The 12,090-nt window shown below is 44.2% G+C and overlaps 1 protein-coding gene across 1 annotated transcript in view; it reads right to left on the bottom strand.

The window, feature by feature from the left end:
* Positions 1-2,699: 2,699 nt before the first annotated feature.
* SF3B3 (splicing factor 3b subunit 3) overlaps positions 2,700-12,090 on the bottom strand; it is a 247,983-nt gene continuing 238,592 nt past the window's right edge. The window contains exons 25-26 of the mRNA XM_029608907.1: positions 10,606-10,710; positions 2,700-3,804 (exon numbers count right to left, since the gene is read on the bottom strand). Coding sequence (XP_029464767.1) covers positions 3,664-3,804; positions 10,606-10,710 — 246 coding nt within the window. The 3' untranslated portion in view covers positions 2,700-3,663. The remainder of the gene's footprint in view (positions 3,805-10,605; positions 10,711-12,090) is intronic.

The raw sequence follows: 12,090 nt of genomic DNA, 5'->3' as shown, positions 1-12,090 counted from the left end.
GGTATAGTTCTTCTCCTTAGGAAAGTGGTGTCTCCAAATATCCACTAGATGCCAATTTAGCATAATATTTTTTAAGGGCAACCCTGTATCATTTAGGTACTAAACTCACTCCTGAGGAATTATCAAACCTGGGGATCAGGGTTAAATTAAAATCCCCACCCAAAATTATGTTCCTCCACCCCATGATTTAACTCCTTAGCTAAGCCCCCTTGATTTTTATGAGGAACATAAACAATGGCCAAAGGAAAAAATTTTCCCCACCTCAATTTGGAGAATGAGAAATCTGCCAAATGCATGCACAATACTCTTCTTAAGATGAAAAATAAAACTTTTTGAAAACATAATAGCAACCCCTGAATATTTCCCCATACTAGAGGCCGGTGCAAAATATCTATATGGATAGTCAGCTGATGCCAACACATGTTCATACCGTTTTTTCAGAGGATTTTCCAGAAGAAATATAATGGTGATTCTCATCCTGGTAAATTCTCTGTATAACAATTGCCTTTCAAAGGCAGTATTTAGCCCTTTTGTATTAATAGAAAAAAATCATTTCATTGGCCGTATCTTAAGAATTCACATACATATCAACAATAGTATCTGATATAAGTGCCAACTAGCCCCAATAATAGCCACACATACATTTTAAAAAATCACAAATATTGAACTTCTACTAGACTCCAACCGTTCCCTCTATCTACTCCCAAGAAATATATTACACCTTTTTTCCCATCTCATCATCTTTGCGGTAAACCTGTAAAATGACATCCCCATCCCCTACACTCCGAAATGATCTGCACAAACCTGAATGCAGATTACCACCCTTACAGGGAATACCTGGCTAATATCCCAATTCCCTTCCCTTCCCCCACCCCCGAGACTATAGTACATTAAAATTTGTCAAATGTGCTCATCACACCATGTTAGATTGAAAAAGATCCAGTACAAAACAATTGGCAATATGAACATTGAACACAGCACCCAACCTTGTAAATACACAACCAAGTAAAAGCACCAAATTGAATGTGGACAATCACCTAATTAAATAGGATGAAATGCCAAAAAGCTCTTAGTGAGAAATATGCAAAATTATCTACATTATCCTTTTCAGGTCACTGTAGCAGTTGACTTCATTGGACTCATCTGCTGCTGTAGGCATCTATCTCCTTTTTCTACTCTCTGCCAACGTGGTTGTTCATCTCTAAGAGGGGTTGCCGAAGTGGACCATGGCCCTGCAGATTTGAAGGAAAAACCCACCTCTAGAATTGCCTCTTCAGATTGGATACTTTACGAGCAGTCACAGTTTTACTATTTATGGTGATGGCAATTCCAAAGGGAAACAACCAACGGTAGTTGCACTCCTCCCTGCATAGGACTGCAGTGACTTCTTTAAACTCATCGCTTCCGGAGGGTACTCGGGGCCAGGTCAGCTAGACTCATGATCCGATGCTGATCCCTTCTCTAGGACTCCATCTTTCTGATGCAAATAAACGTGTTCCCTTCTTGAAAAGCTGTGAAAACAAACTAAGTCCCGTGGCTGATTGCCTCTTATCTGCCCCATTGCCTGATGTTTTCACTCAATTTCAATGTTAAGTTCCTTCCCCTGCGGTCCTTGTTCAAATTCAGCTAGAATATCAGCACTGGGGATCTGAATGGTCACCTTAAGGTCCAGATACGCTGGAGTTTCCAGCACCCCTCTAAAACACAAGTTGCACCTGCGAGTACAATTCTCCAGGTGTTCAATTTTTTCCCCGACATAGCCATGTTCTCCTGTTGTAACTGAGCATTTTTCATTTAAATTATCCAAAATACCAGTATGGGCCTCTAAGCGCACATCATTCTCGTCTGCTCTCCTACCGATCTCCACAATTTCCTCTCAGAGTTCTGCCATCATAGTGAGCAATTCTTGCCAATTAGCTTTAATGTCAGCCCGTATTTGGCAAAACAATTCCCTGAACTCATCTCTGGTCTGGATCTCTATTGGGTAGCTCTGCTTGGTTGTTGGTTCCTCAGATAAAAGCATCATGCTCCTTGCAGCCTGCTTTATCAGGCCCGACGGCCCTCTCGCCCAGCGCATCGTCCATTTTTGCAAATAAAAATTGTTTCAAGTCCAAGATTTTCCTCTTAATAGATGTGCCATCCATTAGTCATGCACAGTCAACTGGGTGCAATTTCTACCAGTCACGGATGCCAATGATAGTGCCAGATATTGTCTCTCAAGGATGGGAGCTGCAAAATCAAACATCCACTATAGATGATGACTGGGAGTCATGTTTTATCCTGCCCCAATCTTTGTCTGGTTCTACTCGAAAGGGTAGGATGTGGGAAGGGGGACCAACTGGGGAAGAGAAGAGGCCTGGAGGCCCCTTGGTTTCAGGGGAGGTATGGTTTATTGGGGTTGCCAAGCCCTTGTTGTTATTCTTGTCAATGGTGGAGTATGGGTATTAAGTTGGGGCTGCCAAGTCCTCATCATTGTTCTTATACCAGGGGAGTGGGGTGGGGGGTGTTATATTGGGGTCACCAGTGTATGGGGGAGGGGGCGCTGAGGCTACTGTGCCTAGAGGTACATGAAATGTAAATCCGGCCCTTTACACCAGCGCTTTACATCAGAAACACTAATTAAGTGACAAGCCTTATAGCAATGTGAAATACAAGAAATCTCTTGTCATCTATAACAGCACAAAGGAGAACATGGGTCAAACAGTTTTAAAAATCAGTCTCTTTATTTGTGGTACTCAGTCACACCTCTTTCGAGACAGTACATTTCTCAAACGTCACTATGAATCACATTTATTTTTCTCCTTTCTTGACCCTACATGTTTTATTGTACAAAACTATATTTACAACAAAAAGTTTAAAAGTAAAATGTGTACAAAATTAAAATGGCACATTGGGAAGTGTGGATTCCCCAGAAAGGCGCACAACAGAACTGTCACAGTATCCTCTAGCAGACTTGGATGAAGGCCATTGTGGTACTGCTAGTGGGATGGGGTTTTCCAAAGCACATTGCCACCTGCCATCAATCCCTTACAGCAGGCTTAAAGAACAGCAGAGCTAGGATGCACAAACCTTGCACTAATTAACAGATGAGTCTAGTTAGTCTCCACACAAGATCTGTTTTTCCATGGCTGGGAAAAGAGTAGGACATGACTCAGTCACACCCTTAAGCTGAACTTAGTGGAAGTTGCGCTGCAGCAGGAATGGGGGTGGGGATTGTTTGTCTATATTTGTTCAAATTTCTCTATGCCTTTTAAAGGTATGTGCCATATGTTTTTGAAACACATATCCAACCCTTTAGTGTGCAGAATGGAAATGAACTGGACAGACAACAAATATAATCCAGTTTGTTATATGGAGGGCTGAGTCACTTCCTCTGCCGTACCTGGAAGGATGGGGTTCCTTAAACCAAAGACATAGTATAGGACAGAATCTGTCCTATCACTATCAGGTCAGGAAGTTTAGAGACATCACTTTCTGAGGTAACTAGATATTTCTGTTGTATAAGATCTAAACTACTACAGAACCAGAAAGTTTACAAACAATCAAACTTCCCCAAATCCCCAAGCAGATAAAAAGTACATCATTAAATTTGTTTTTGGAAAGAGTCCTCTGTAAGTCAAGATTATGTTCCTGAGGATGTCGGCTCACTTCCTTCACCATCTCTCAGAAAGCATAGCGTGTACGTATGTCCTCAAGTTTTTTGGAGACCTCAGGTGGTGTCCTGTCCAGTTCTTCAGCCACGTTCTTCTGTTTGTTGGGATCCATAGAATTAAACTGTTCACAAAGGTCCCCATCGATTACATTCTGCAGTAAGTGAACAGAGAAAGGTATGAGCTCAAGACTTCAGCAATATCACATTCCTGCTTCAAGTTGGGGCTGCTAATATCAGTTCTGTAAAATTCATCACTTACACATTACTCACTCACAAAGTTAATTAACTTAATTGCTTTAATGGACCTGTAATTGTTATCAGTTTGATTGAAAGCCTGAGCGCTTTAGTAGATATGTGAAGGTGTGAACAAACAAGTGAACATAAGAACATAAGAAATTGTCATACTGGGTCAGACCAAGGGTCCATCAAGCCCAGCATCCTGTTTCCAACACTGGCCAATCCAGGCGGCAAGAATCCAAACACTAAACAGATCCCATGCTACCGATGCCAGTAATAGCAGTGGCTATTCTCTAAGACAACTTGATTAATAGCAGTTAATGGACTTCTCCTCCATGAACTTATCCAAACCTTTTTTAAACTCAGCTACACTAACTACATCCTCTGGTAACAAATTCCAGAGCTTAATTGTGCGTTGAATGAAAAAGAATTTTCTCTGATTAGTTTTAAATGTGCTACTTGCTAATTTCATGGAATGCCCCCTAATCCTTCTATTATCCAAAAGTGTAAATAACCGATTTACATCTACCCGTTCTAGACCTCTCATGATTTTAGAGTCCTCTATTAAATCCACCCTCAGCCATCTCTTCTCCAAGCTGAACAGCCCTAACCTCTTTAGCCTTTCCTCATAGGGGAGCTGTTCCATCCCCTTTATCATGTTGGTCACCATTCTCTGTACCGTCTCCATTGCAATTATATCTTTTTTGAAATGCGGCGAACAGAATTGTACACAGTACTCAAGGTGCAGTCTCATCATGGAGCGATACAGAGGCATTATGACATTTTCCTTTTTTTTTTTTTTGTTTTCTTTATTGGAGTTTGATCACAATGATAACTGTCAGAACACTTGGTAGAAACAGTAGAGAAGTTCCACTTCTCCCCCCCTTACCCCCCCTTCCCCTTCCTGCAGGCGTCGTTTTCCCAGTTGTCCCTTTAAGGCATAGAGGCTGTCGAGGCAGAGTCTCTATACGTATATTTGGTATAGTCCAGAATAAGAGTTTTCTTGAAGCATGGGAGCGTGTTCCAGAATTTATTCCAGATAGCATTACAGGTATGTTGTGCCTCCATGGATAAGGTCTTTGCTGTCATGAACTCTTGTTGCATCAAGTTGATCAGTCGAGCATGCCAGTGAGCTCCACATGGTCTCTCGGTGGTAATTCACATGGACAGAATTGTTTGTAAGGCAATAAGTAATGCCTTGCCTAAAAATAGATAATCAGGATCCGATGCAGCAGGTAGTGAGTCGCTAAAGAGTCTAAAATATAGTTGAGGTCTCGAGGAATCGTTGTGGTAAGTATCTACCCCAAACTATTTACTACTTCCTCCCAGAAGTAGACCAGCTGCTCACATTCCCAAAGACTATGATAGTAGGAGCCCCTTGCTTTCTTACATTTCAAACAAAGATCAGAATCACATAGTTTAGCCGCAAATAACCTAGTTCTAGGTATATATATATGCATTGTATTGTCTTAAATCCTGTCTCTCTCATGGCAACATTTTTAGAAAGATGACAATGATATTTTAACACTTTAACAATATCATCGATAGCCAAGTACAGATCAGCTTGTATAACCCACTGATTTTGAATACCCCTCAGAGCTGATGTCAGGAAGGGCACGTAAGGCCCTAGAAAAGGTGGAACAAGAGTACCCTTTTGAGTTTTGGGGGTGAAGAAGTCCCATAGCTCTTCCCAGAAGTTCACCAAGGGCTGTGTCCCAAATAGTACATGGATATAATGGCGTGCCTGCAAAAATGCAAAACAGTCCTTGGACGGGAGGTCATATAAGGCCTGAAGGTCCCCAAAGCAACGTAACACTCCCGTAGCTGGGTGATAAAAGTGATAGATACTCTGCAGTCCTTTACCGCTCCAGTTTTGGAAAACCAAAGTATCTAGACCGCCTGGGAATAGTGTTTCCCCGTAGAGTAAGGAATGATGTGATACTACTACCCAAATTTAGTCTGCAGGAACATAAAAAGCACCAGGCCCCTCTCCCAGAGGAAATTAAGAGAGGTTTATGGTAAGCCCTCGGAACTTCTGGAGTTGGGAGTTGCATTATATTTCCAGGGCTATAAGGGGACAACCAGGCCCTCACAAACTCCTGAGGTGTAAACCGTCCCATCCAGCCAATCTTGAATATGTTTTAATATATATGCTAGGTTATAGTCACGCCAATTTGGGCAGCCCAGACCCCCCTGGGTTTTGTGTAATTGCAGGGTCTTCAGAGCCAGCCGGGCCATACGCCTGCCCCATAAGTATTTGCAAACTATACAATTAATCCTCGCAAGTTCTTTTTTGGTTAGCCATAGCGGGAGTTGTTGCAAGACGTATAGCCACCCTGGTAGCTCCATCATTTTAAATAAAAATATCTTCCCTATCAAGGACAACAGTAGCTTGCTCCATAACTTCAACTTATTTTCCATATTTTTCATTAAAGGGCCTATATTCACCTCATGCAGCTGCCCAGGATCTCTGGTGAGTTGATTTCCCAAGTACCTCATCTCCCGTCCCACCCAAAGCAACGGGAATGGTCCGACCCAACCCACTTTTACCTGGTTCCCTATATCCATAGCCTCTGACTTTTCAACATTTATTTTCAGACCCGCAAATGCTCCAAAACATTCTTGGTGAAATAGCACTCTCCCTAGTGAGCTTTGGGGCGAGGTTAAAAAAAACAAATCATCATCAGCAAAGGCTGATATTTTAAATTCCTGTGCCCCCCACACAAAGCCCTTAACTAAGGGATCTACCTCTATTTGAGTAGGAGGGGGTCAATCGATAGGATATAAAGGAGTGGGGAAAGTGGGCACCCTTGCCTGGTTCTTCTCTGTAAGCTAAAGTCCTCTGAGACATGCCCATTTGCTAAAATCGCTGAAGAGGGATCTTTATACAACATCCTTATCTTTTGAAGGCTATCACCCGAGAATCCATACCATTGAAGAACAGAAAATATATAGTCCCAGGACACCCGATCAAACGCTTTTTCAGAATCAAATTCCACAACCAGTGCGCTGATGCTTTGTTTCTTACATGCTTCCACTGCTATTATTAATTTGGTCAAGTTTGTACTAATAGCTCGCCCCTTGACAAATCCAACCTGATTTGGTGTTATTAGTGTGGGAAAGACCACACTTAATCGGTCGGCCAAAAGTTTTGCAAACAACTTGGCTTCAAAATTTAGGAGCGATATCGGGCGGTATGGCGCTGGGGAGGACAAGTCATTTCCTGGTTTTTCAAGGACAGTAATGTAAGCCCTTGTGACTCCCTCGGGAAATTGCCCCCTCCGCTGGGCCTCTTGAAAATATTTAAGAAGGTCCCCAGTGGCCTGATTCAGGAGACACTTAAAATATTCAGTATTGAGGCCATCCGGCCCTGGTGCCTTATTGGATTTGCTTCCCTTGATGACTCCGATAAGCTCTTCTATCCGGAGGAGCATATTTAGGGATAGCAACTGGGTCTCACTCAGTTGAGGGATGCATAACCCCCTAAAAAACTCAGCCTCCTGTAGGATTCACCTTTCCTATCCTCAGTGTATAATCGTTCATAAAAAGCATGAAATCCTGCGCAGATTGCCGGACCCAGAGTGATTGGTTTGCCTGCCCCGTCTTTTAGTTTGTCTATAATCGTTTTCCCTCTGGCAGTTCGCACTTTTGTTGCGGCTTAGCTGACATCGCCGGTTAAGTCTGGTCAACAGATTTCTTTGCGGTGGTGATCACCCATGCCCTGCTCTTCTTTTCCGACAAATTTTAGCGGGTTTTCCCCGCAATTTGTTAGCTTTTAGAGGGCCAGCACCCGGAGCTCCGATGAAAGAGGATCACTGGGCTCACCGCATCACGTGACCTCTCATTTTCCATTTTATTCACCATTCCCTTCCTAATAATTCCTAACATTGTTTGCTTTTTTGACTGCTGCAGCACACTGAGCTGACAATTTCAATGTATTATCCACTATAGTGCCTAGATATTTTTCCTGGGTGGTAGCTCCTGATAATGAACCTAATATCATGAAACTACAGCATGGATTATTTTTTCCTATTTGCATCACCTTGCGCTTATCCACAATAAATTTCATCTGCCATTTGGAAGCCCAATCTTCCAGTCTCGCACGGTCCTCCTGCAATTTCTCACAATCTGCTTGTGATTTAACTACTCTGAATAATTTTGTAATATCTGCAAATTTGGTTACCTTACTTGTCGTATTCCTTTCTAGATCATTTATAAATATATTGAAAAGCACCAGTCCAAGTACAGATCCCTGAGGCACTACATTGTTTACCCTTTTCCACGAGAAAATTGACCATTTAATCCTACTCTCTGTTTCTTGTCTTTCAACCAGTTTGTAATCCACGAAAGGACACCGCCTCCTATCCCATGACTTTTTAGTTTTCTTAGAAATGTCGAGTTTCTGTAGCGCCAAAAGCATTGGGAGCCCCTGGACCGACCTCTCATAGGTGAGGGGCGCTGTAACCGCTTTCTCTTATCTTCCGGTAGCCAGGGCACAGGAGATTCACCCCTCTTACTGGCCAGCTTTTCCAATTCACTTCCGAAGAGAGGTGATCCCTTAAAGGGCATCTTTGTGAGGTCTGCCTTAGAGGTTGCGTCTTCTGACCAATTTCGCAACCGTAGCTGTCTCTTGGCCGCTACCACTGAGGCCACTCCTCTGGCCGAGGTATGGACTAGGTCAGTGCCTGCGTCAGCTAAAAATGCAGATGAGCTCCATAGGTTCTCTGGAATGTGTCCCTGAGTCATCCACCTCTTTAAAGAGGAGCAGGCATGAACGAGCTAACAGAGCACAACAGGAAGAAATCTGTAAGGTCATTGCTGTTGCATCAAAGGCTTGTTTAAGGATGGACTCCATCCGCCTGTCATGCGCTCCTCCCTCCACTGGGATAGTTGTTTGTTTCGAAATGGCACAACCAGCGCATCCACTTTAGGGAAATGCAGGAGTTCTCTCGCCGCCGGATCCAGTGGGTAAAGAGCTTCCAATTCTTGACCACCTTTAACTCAGATCTGGGGTACTACTGGTTAAGATTGTGGCTGACCCATCCTCTGAAAGGGAGGAGCCGGGCTTAGCAAAGTCCTGGGAGGCTAAATTTCCTTGGGCCTCCTCACAGTGTTGACATAAGAATCAAAGTCAGACTGTGTAGCTCTAATATGGCAAGCAGCACAGAATGGTGCTTATGTTACTTTGCTGCTGGAGCCATTAGGAATGGTAACTGCGTGGTGCTTGAAAATGTGCGTTTACAGATTTTGAGTGCCTCTGCGGGCCACGGTGACATGCGCGTACAGTCCGTGCGCCCAGCTTTACCTAAATTCTGCACCTAAGAAGATGTGCGTGTATGGATGCATGCTACTACACAAATGTGTGCACTTTTGCACGCATGTATTTGTGATGTTACACGCACAGCGCATGCGTAGAGCTGGCACACACTGCACGTACTGACGCTCTACGGTGGGTAATGGAAGACACACAAAAACATGTGCAAGATGGTGCCGCCGCGGCCTACCACATGATATGCCTATAGAGCCTACAGTGGGGCCTAGCCCACTGGGGGACTGCTCAACCCACTCAACAACCCACTTCCCCTTACCCCAACGGAATCGGAAACGTTGTTGGTATGGCACGCCGAGCAAGGAGACCAGAGGAAGTAGAAACATAGAAATGACGGCAGAAGACCAAACGGCCCATCTAGTCTGCCCAGCAAGCTACGCACTTTATCCATTTGTTTCCCCTTTTTTTCTCTCCCACCTGTTACTATTGGCTTCCAGTACCCTCCAGCCCTAATCAATTAGGGGTAGCAACCGCTGTAAGAAGCAGGCCACACCCTTACCCCATACTCTTACCCACCCCTGTTTTTATTTTATTTTATTGAGATAGCAGCCCTCCATCCTTTCGCTCCGTGAAGGTGGAACACCAACTACTGGCCACTGGCATCCTGCTCCGTGAATGCCTCTGTGGCTACTGCCGCTCCGTGCAGTGTTTGAATGCCTCTGTGTCAACTTTAAAACCTGACTCCGTCTCCATCTGCTAAGCAGGAGAGCATATAACCCATTGGTTCTAAGTCTTACTGAAACGCCTCCATCGTCTCTGAATCAGAAGGAAACCTCTTCTCTCTTTACTTACCTGGGCTCAGCGCTTACTGACTGAGTACAGAGATGGTCTCCAGCTGCGGTGTGGGGGGGGGGGGGGGGGGGGGGGGGAGGGCTTTAGCCGTCACCGCCGTGCTCAGCTTCCTGCACCCGCTGCCTTTCAGATGCTTCAGCAGCAAAGTCCACGCCAGGAACTGTCTACCAGACCAAGGCACACCGCTGAGGGATCTCTGAATTCACCTCAAGAATTCTCAACTGGGGGAGGGCCCATTAGGTATCACCCACAGGAGAGCAGGGCTCAATCTTTCTCCAATTTAAAGGTAGAATTTCTTCTTCTAAAGAGTACAGCAATCCTGATAGGGAAAGCATGTCCACATGAGGTCACTGCAGTGGTGTATCTAAGGCGACATCAACTTTAAAACCTGACTCCGTCTCCATCTGCTAAGCAGGAGAGCATATAACCCATTGGTTCTAAGTCCATCTGGCTACAAGCTATGAAAATAAATATACTAAGTTAAATTAAACTGTATGCACTATATGTATAAATATTGTAATGCCCTGCTCCATCACCTCTCCAAATCCTGTGACTGACAGCCATGATAGCTCCTGGGCTCCACAATACACCCTACCTTGACTGGGAAGTAGTAAGAGCGGAAACTTAGATGATCCCGTCCGCAGAGAGGAGGGTGCTCTGAACGTAGATGCATTTCCACATGCTGGAAAAAGTCATGATCCTAGAGAGAGAGAGACCAAGAGAACACAGAATGAATTCATTCTGACCACCTTTTCTCCCCACATCATGTTAAGAAAACAACATTATAATAAAGCATTATACAGAAAGACAAGAGATGCAATCTCTAATATACTTCAGGGTTTTACTGGCCATTCAGTCTTCCTCTCTGACAATTCTGAGGGAAAAATTACTTTGCTACATAGGACACCACCTGTGCATTGTTTTTTTTTATAATGGTCCAATAATTTCCACCCGATCCTTTTGGTTTCCAGTTCATATCAGACTGTTGTACTATGATGCCATCAGTCTTCATTCACAACTTCAAGAAAATTGGTTCTTACCTGCTAATTTTCATTCCTGTAATACCACAGATCAGTCCGGACCAGTGGGTTTATGCATCCCTACCAGCAAATGGAGGCAGACCACTAAACTTTGAGGCACTGCTACATAATCGAGCATGCCACCTGCAGTCCCTCAGTATTGACCTGTACCCAAGCCAAGATTAAAACAATTCCCCTCTTGCTGGGTGAACTACAAAACACCCGGGGTTGGAACCCCTAAACTGGAGATCCAAAAACAAAACAAAACAAAAAAACCCAAAACAACCCCCCCCCCCCCAAAAAAAAACCAAACAAACCAAAAACCAACAAAGATACTTGGGCCCTGGTAACCGCCTAATGAAATCAACTTTACTGCAGCAACTGGCAAGGACAATGCAATATTGCACCAGGAAAATCAGTCTTTCGGCCACAATACTGGGCAGGTCTCTGGACTGATCTGTGGAATTACGGGAATGAAAATTAGCAGGTAAGAACCAATTTTCCTTTCCTGAACTTACCTAGCTCAGTCCAGACCAGTGGGATGTACCAAAGCAATCCTACACCAGGTGGGAACCCGAAAGACCTGCTCTCAGCACATTTTCACCAAAATTAGTCTCCTCCATAGCCTGAACATCCAAACGGCAATGTTTGGTGAAAGTATGAAGCCAGGAGCACACAGCAGCCCAACATATCTCCTGAGGAGACACCAATTGACACTCCGCCCAAGAGGCCGCCTGCGCTCTAGTAGAATGCGCCTTAAGGCCACTCAGGACCACTTGACCCCTAGCAATATAGGCTAAAGAAATAGCTTCTTTCAACCAGTGAGCCAAAGTAGCCATCGACGCTTTCTCCCCTTTCCTGGTTCAACCGAACAAGACAAAAAGATGGCCCAACCATCTGAAAGGATTGATAAACTTCAGGTACCGCAGAAGTGCCCAAACATCCAGAAGGTGAAGATCTCTCCCCATTGTTGGGTCCCTAGACCATTCTGGGAACCCCGGCAACTCCACTGTTTGATTCACATAGAAAACAGAAACCACCTTTGGCAAAAAGGAAGGCAC

This window comes from Rhinatrema bivittatum, chromosome 7, assembly GCF_901001135.1.
Source record: "Rhinatrema bivittatum chromosome 7, aRhiBiv1.1, whole genome shotgun sequence".
NCBI lineage: Eukaryota > Metazoa > Chordata > Amphibia > Gymnophiona > Rhinatrematidae > Rhinatrema > Rhinatrema bivittatum.
Note: the sequence above shows the minus strand (reverse complement) of the source record. Positions and strands in the feature narration are given on the sequence as shown.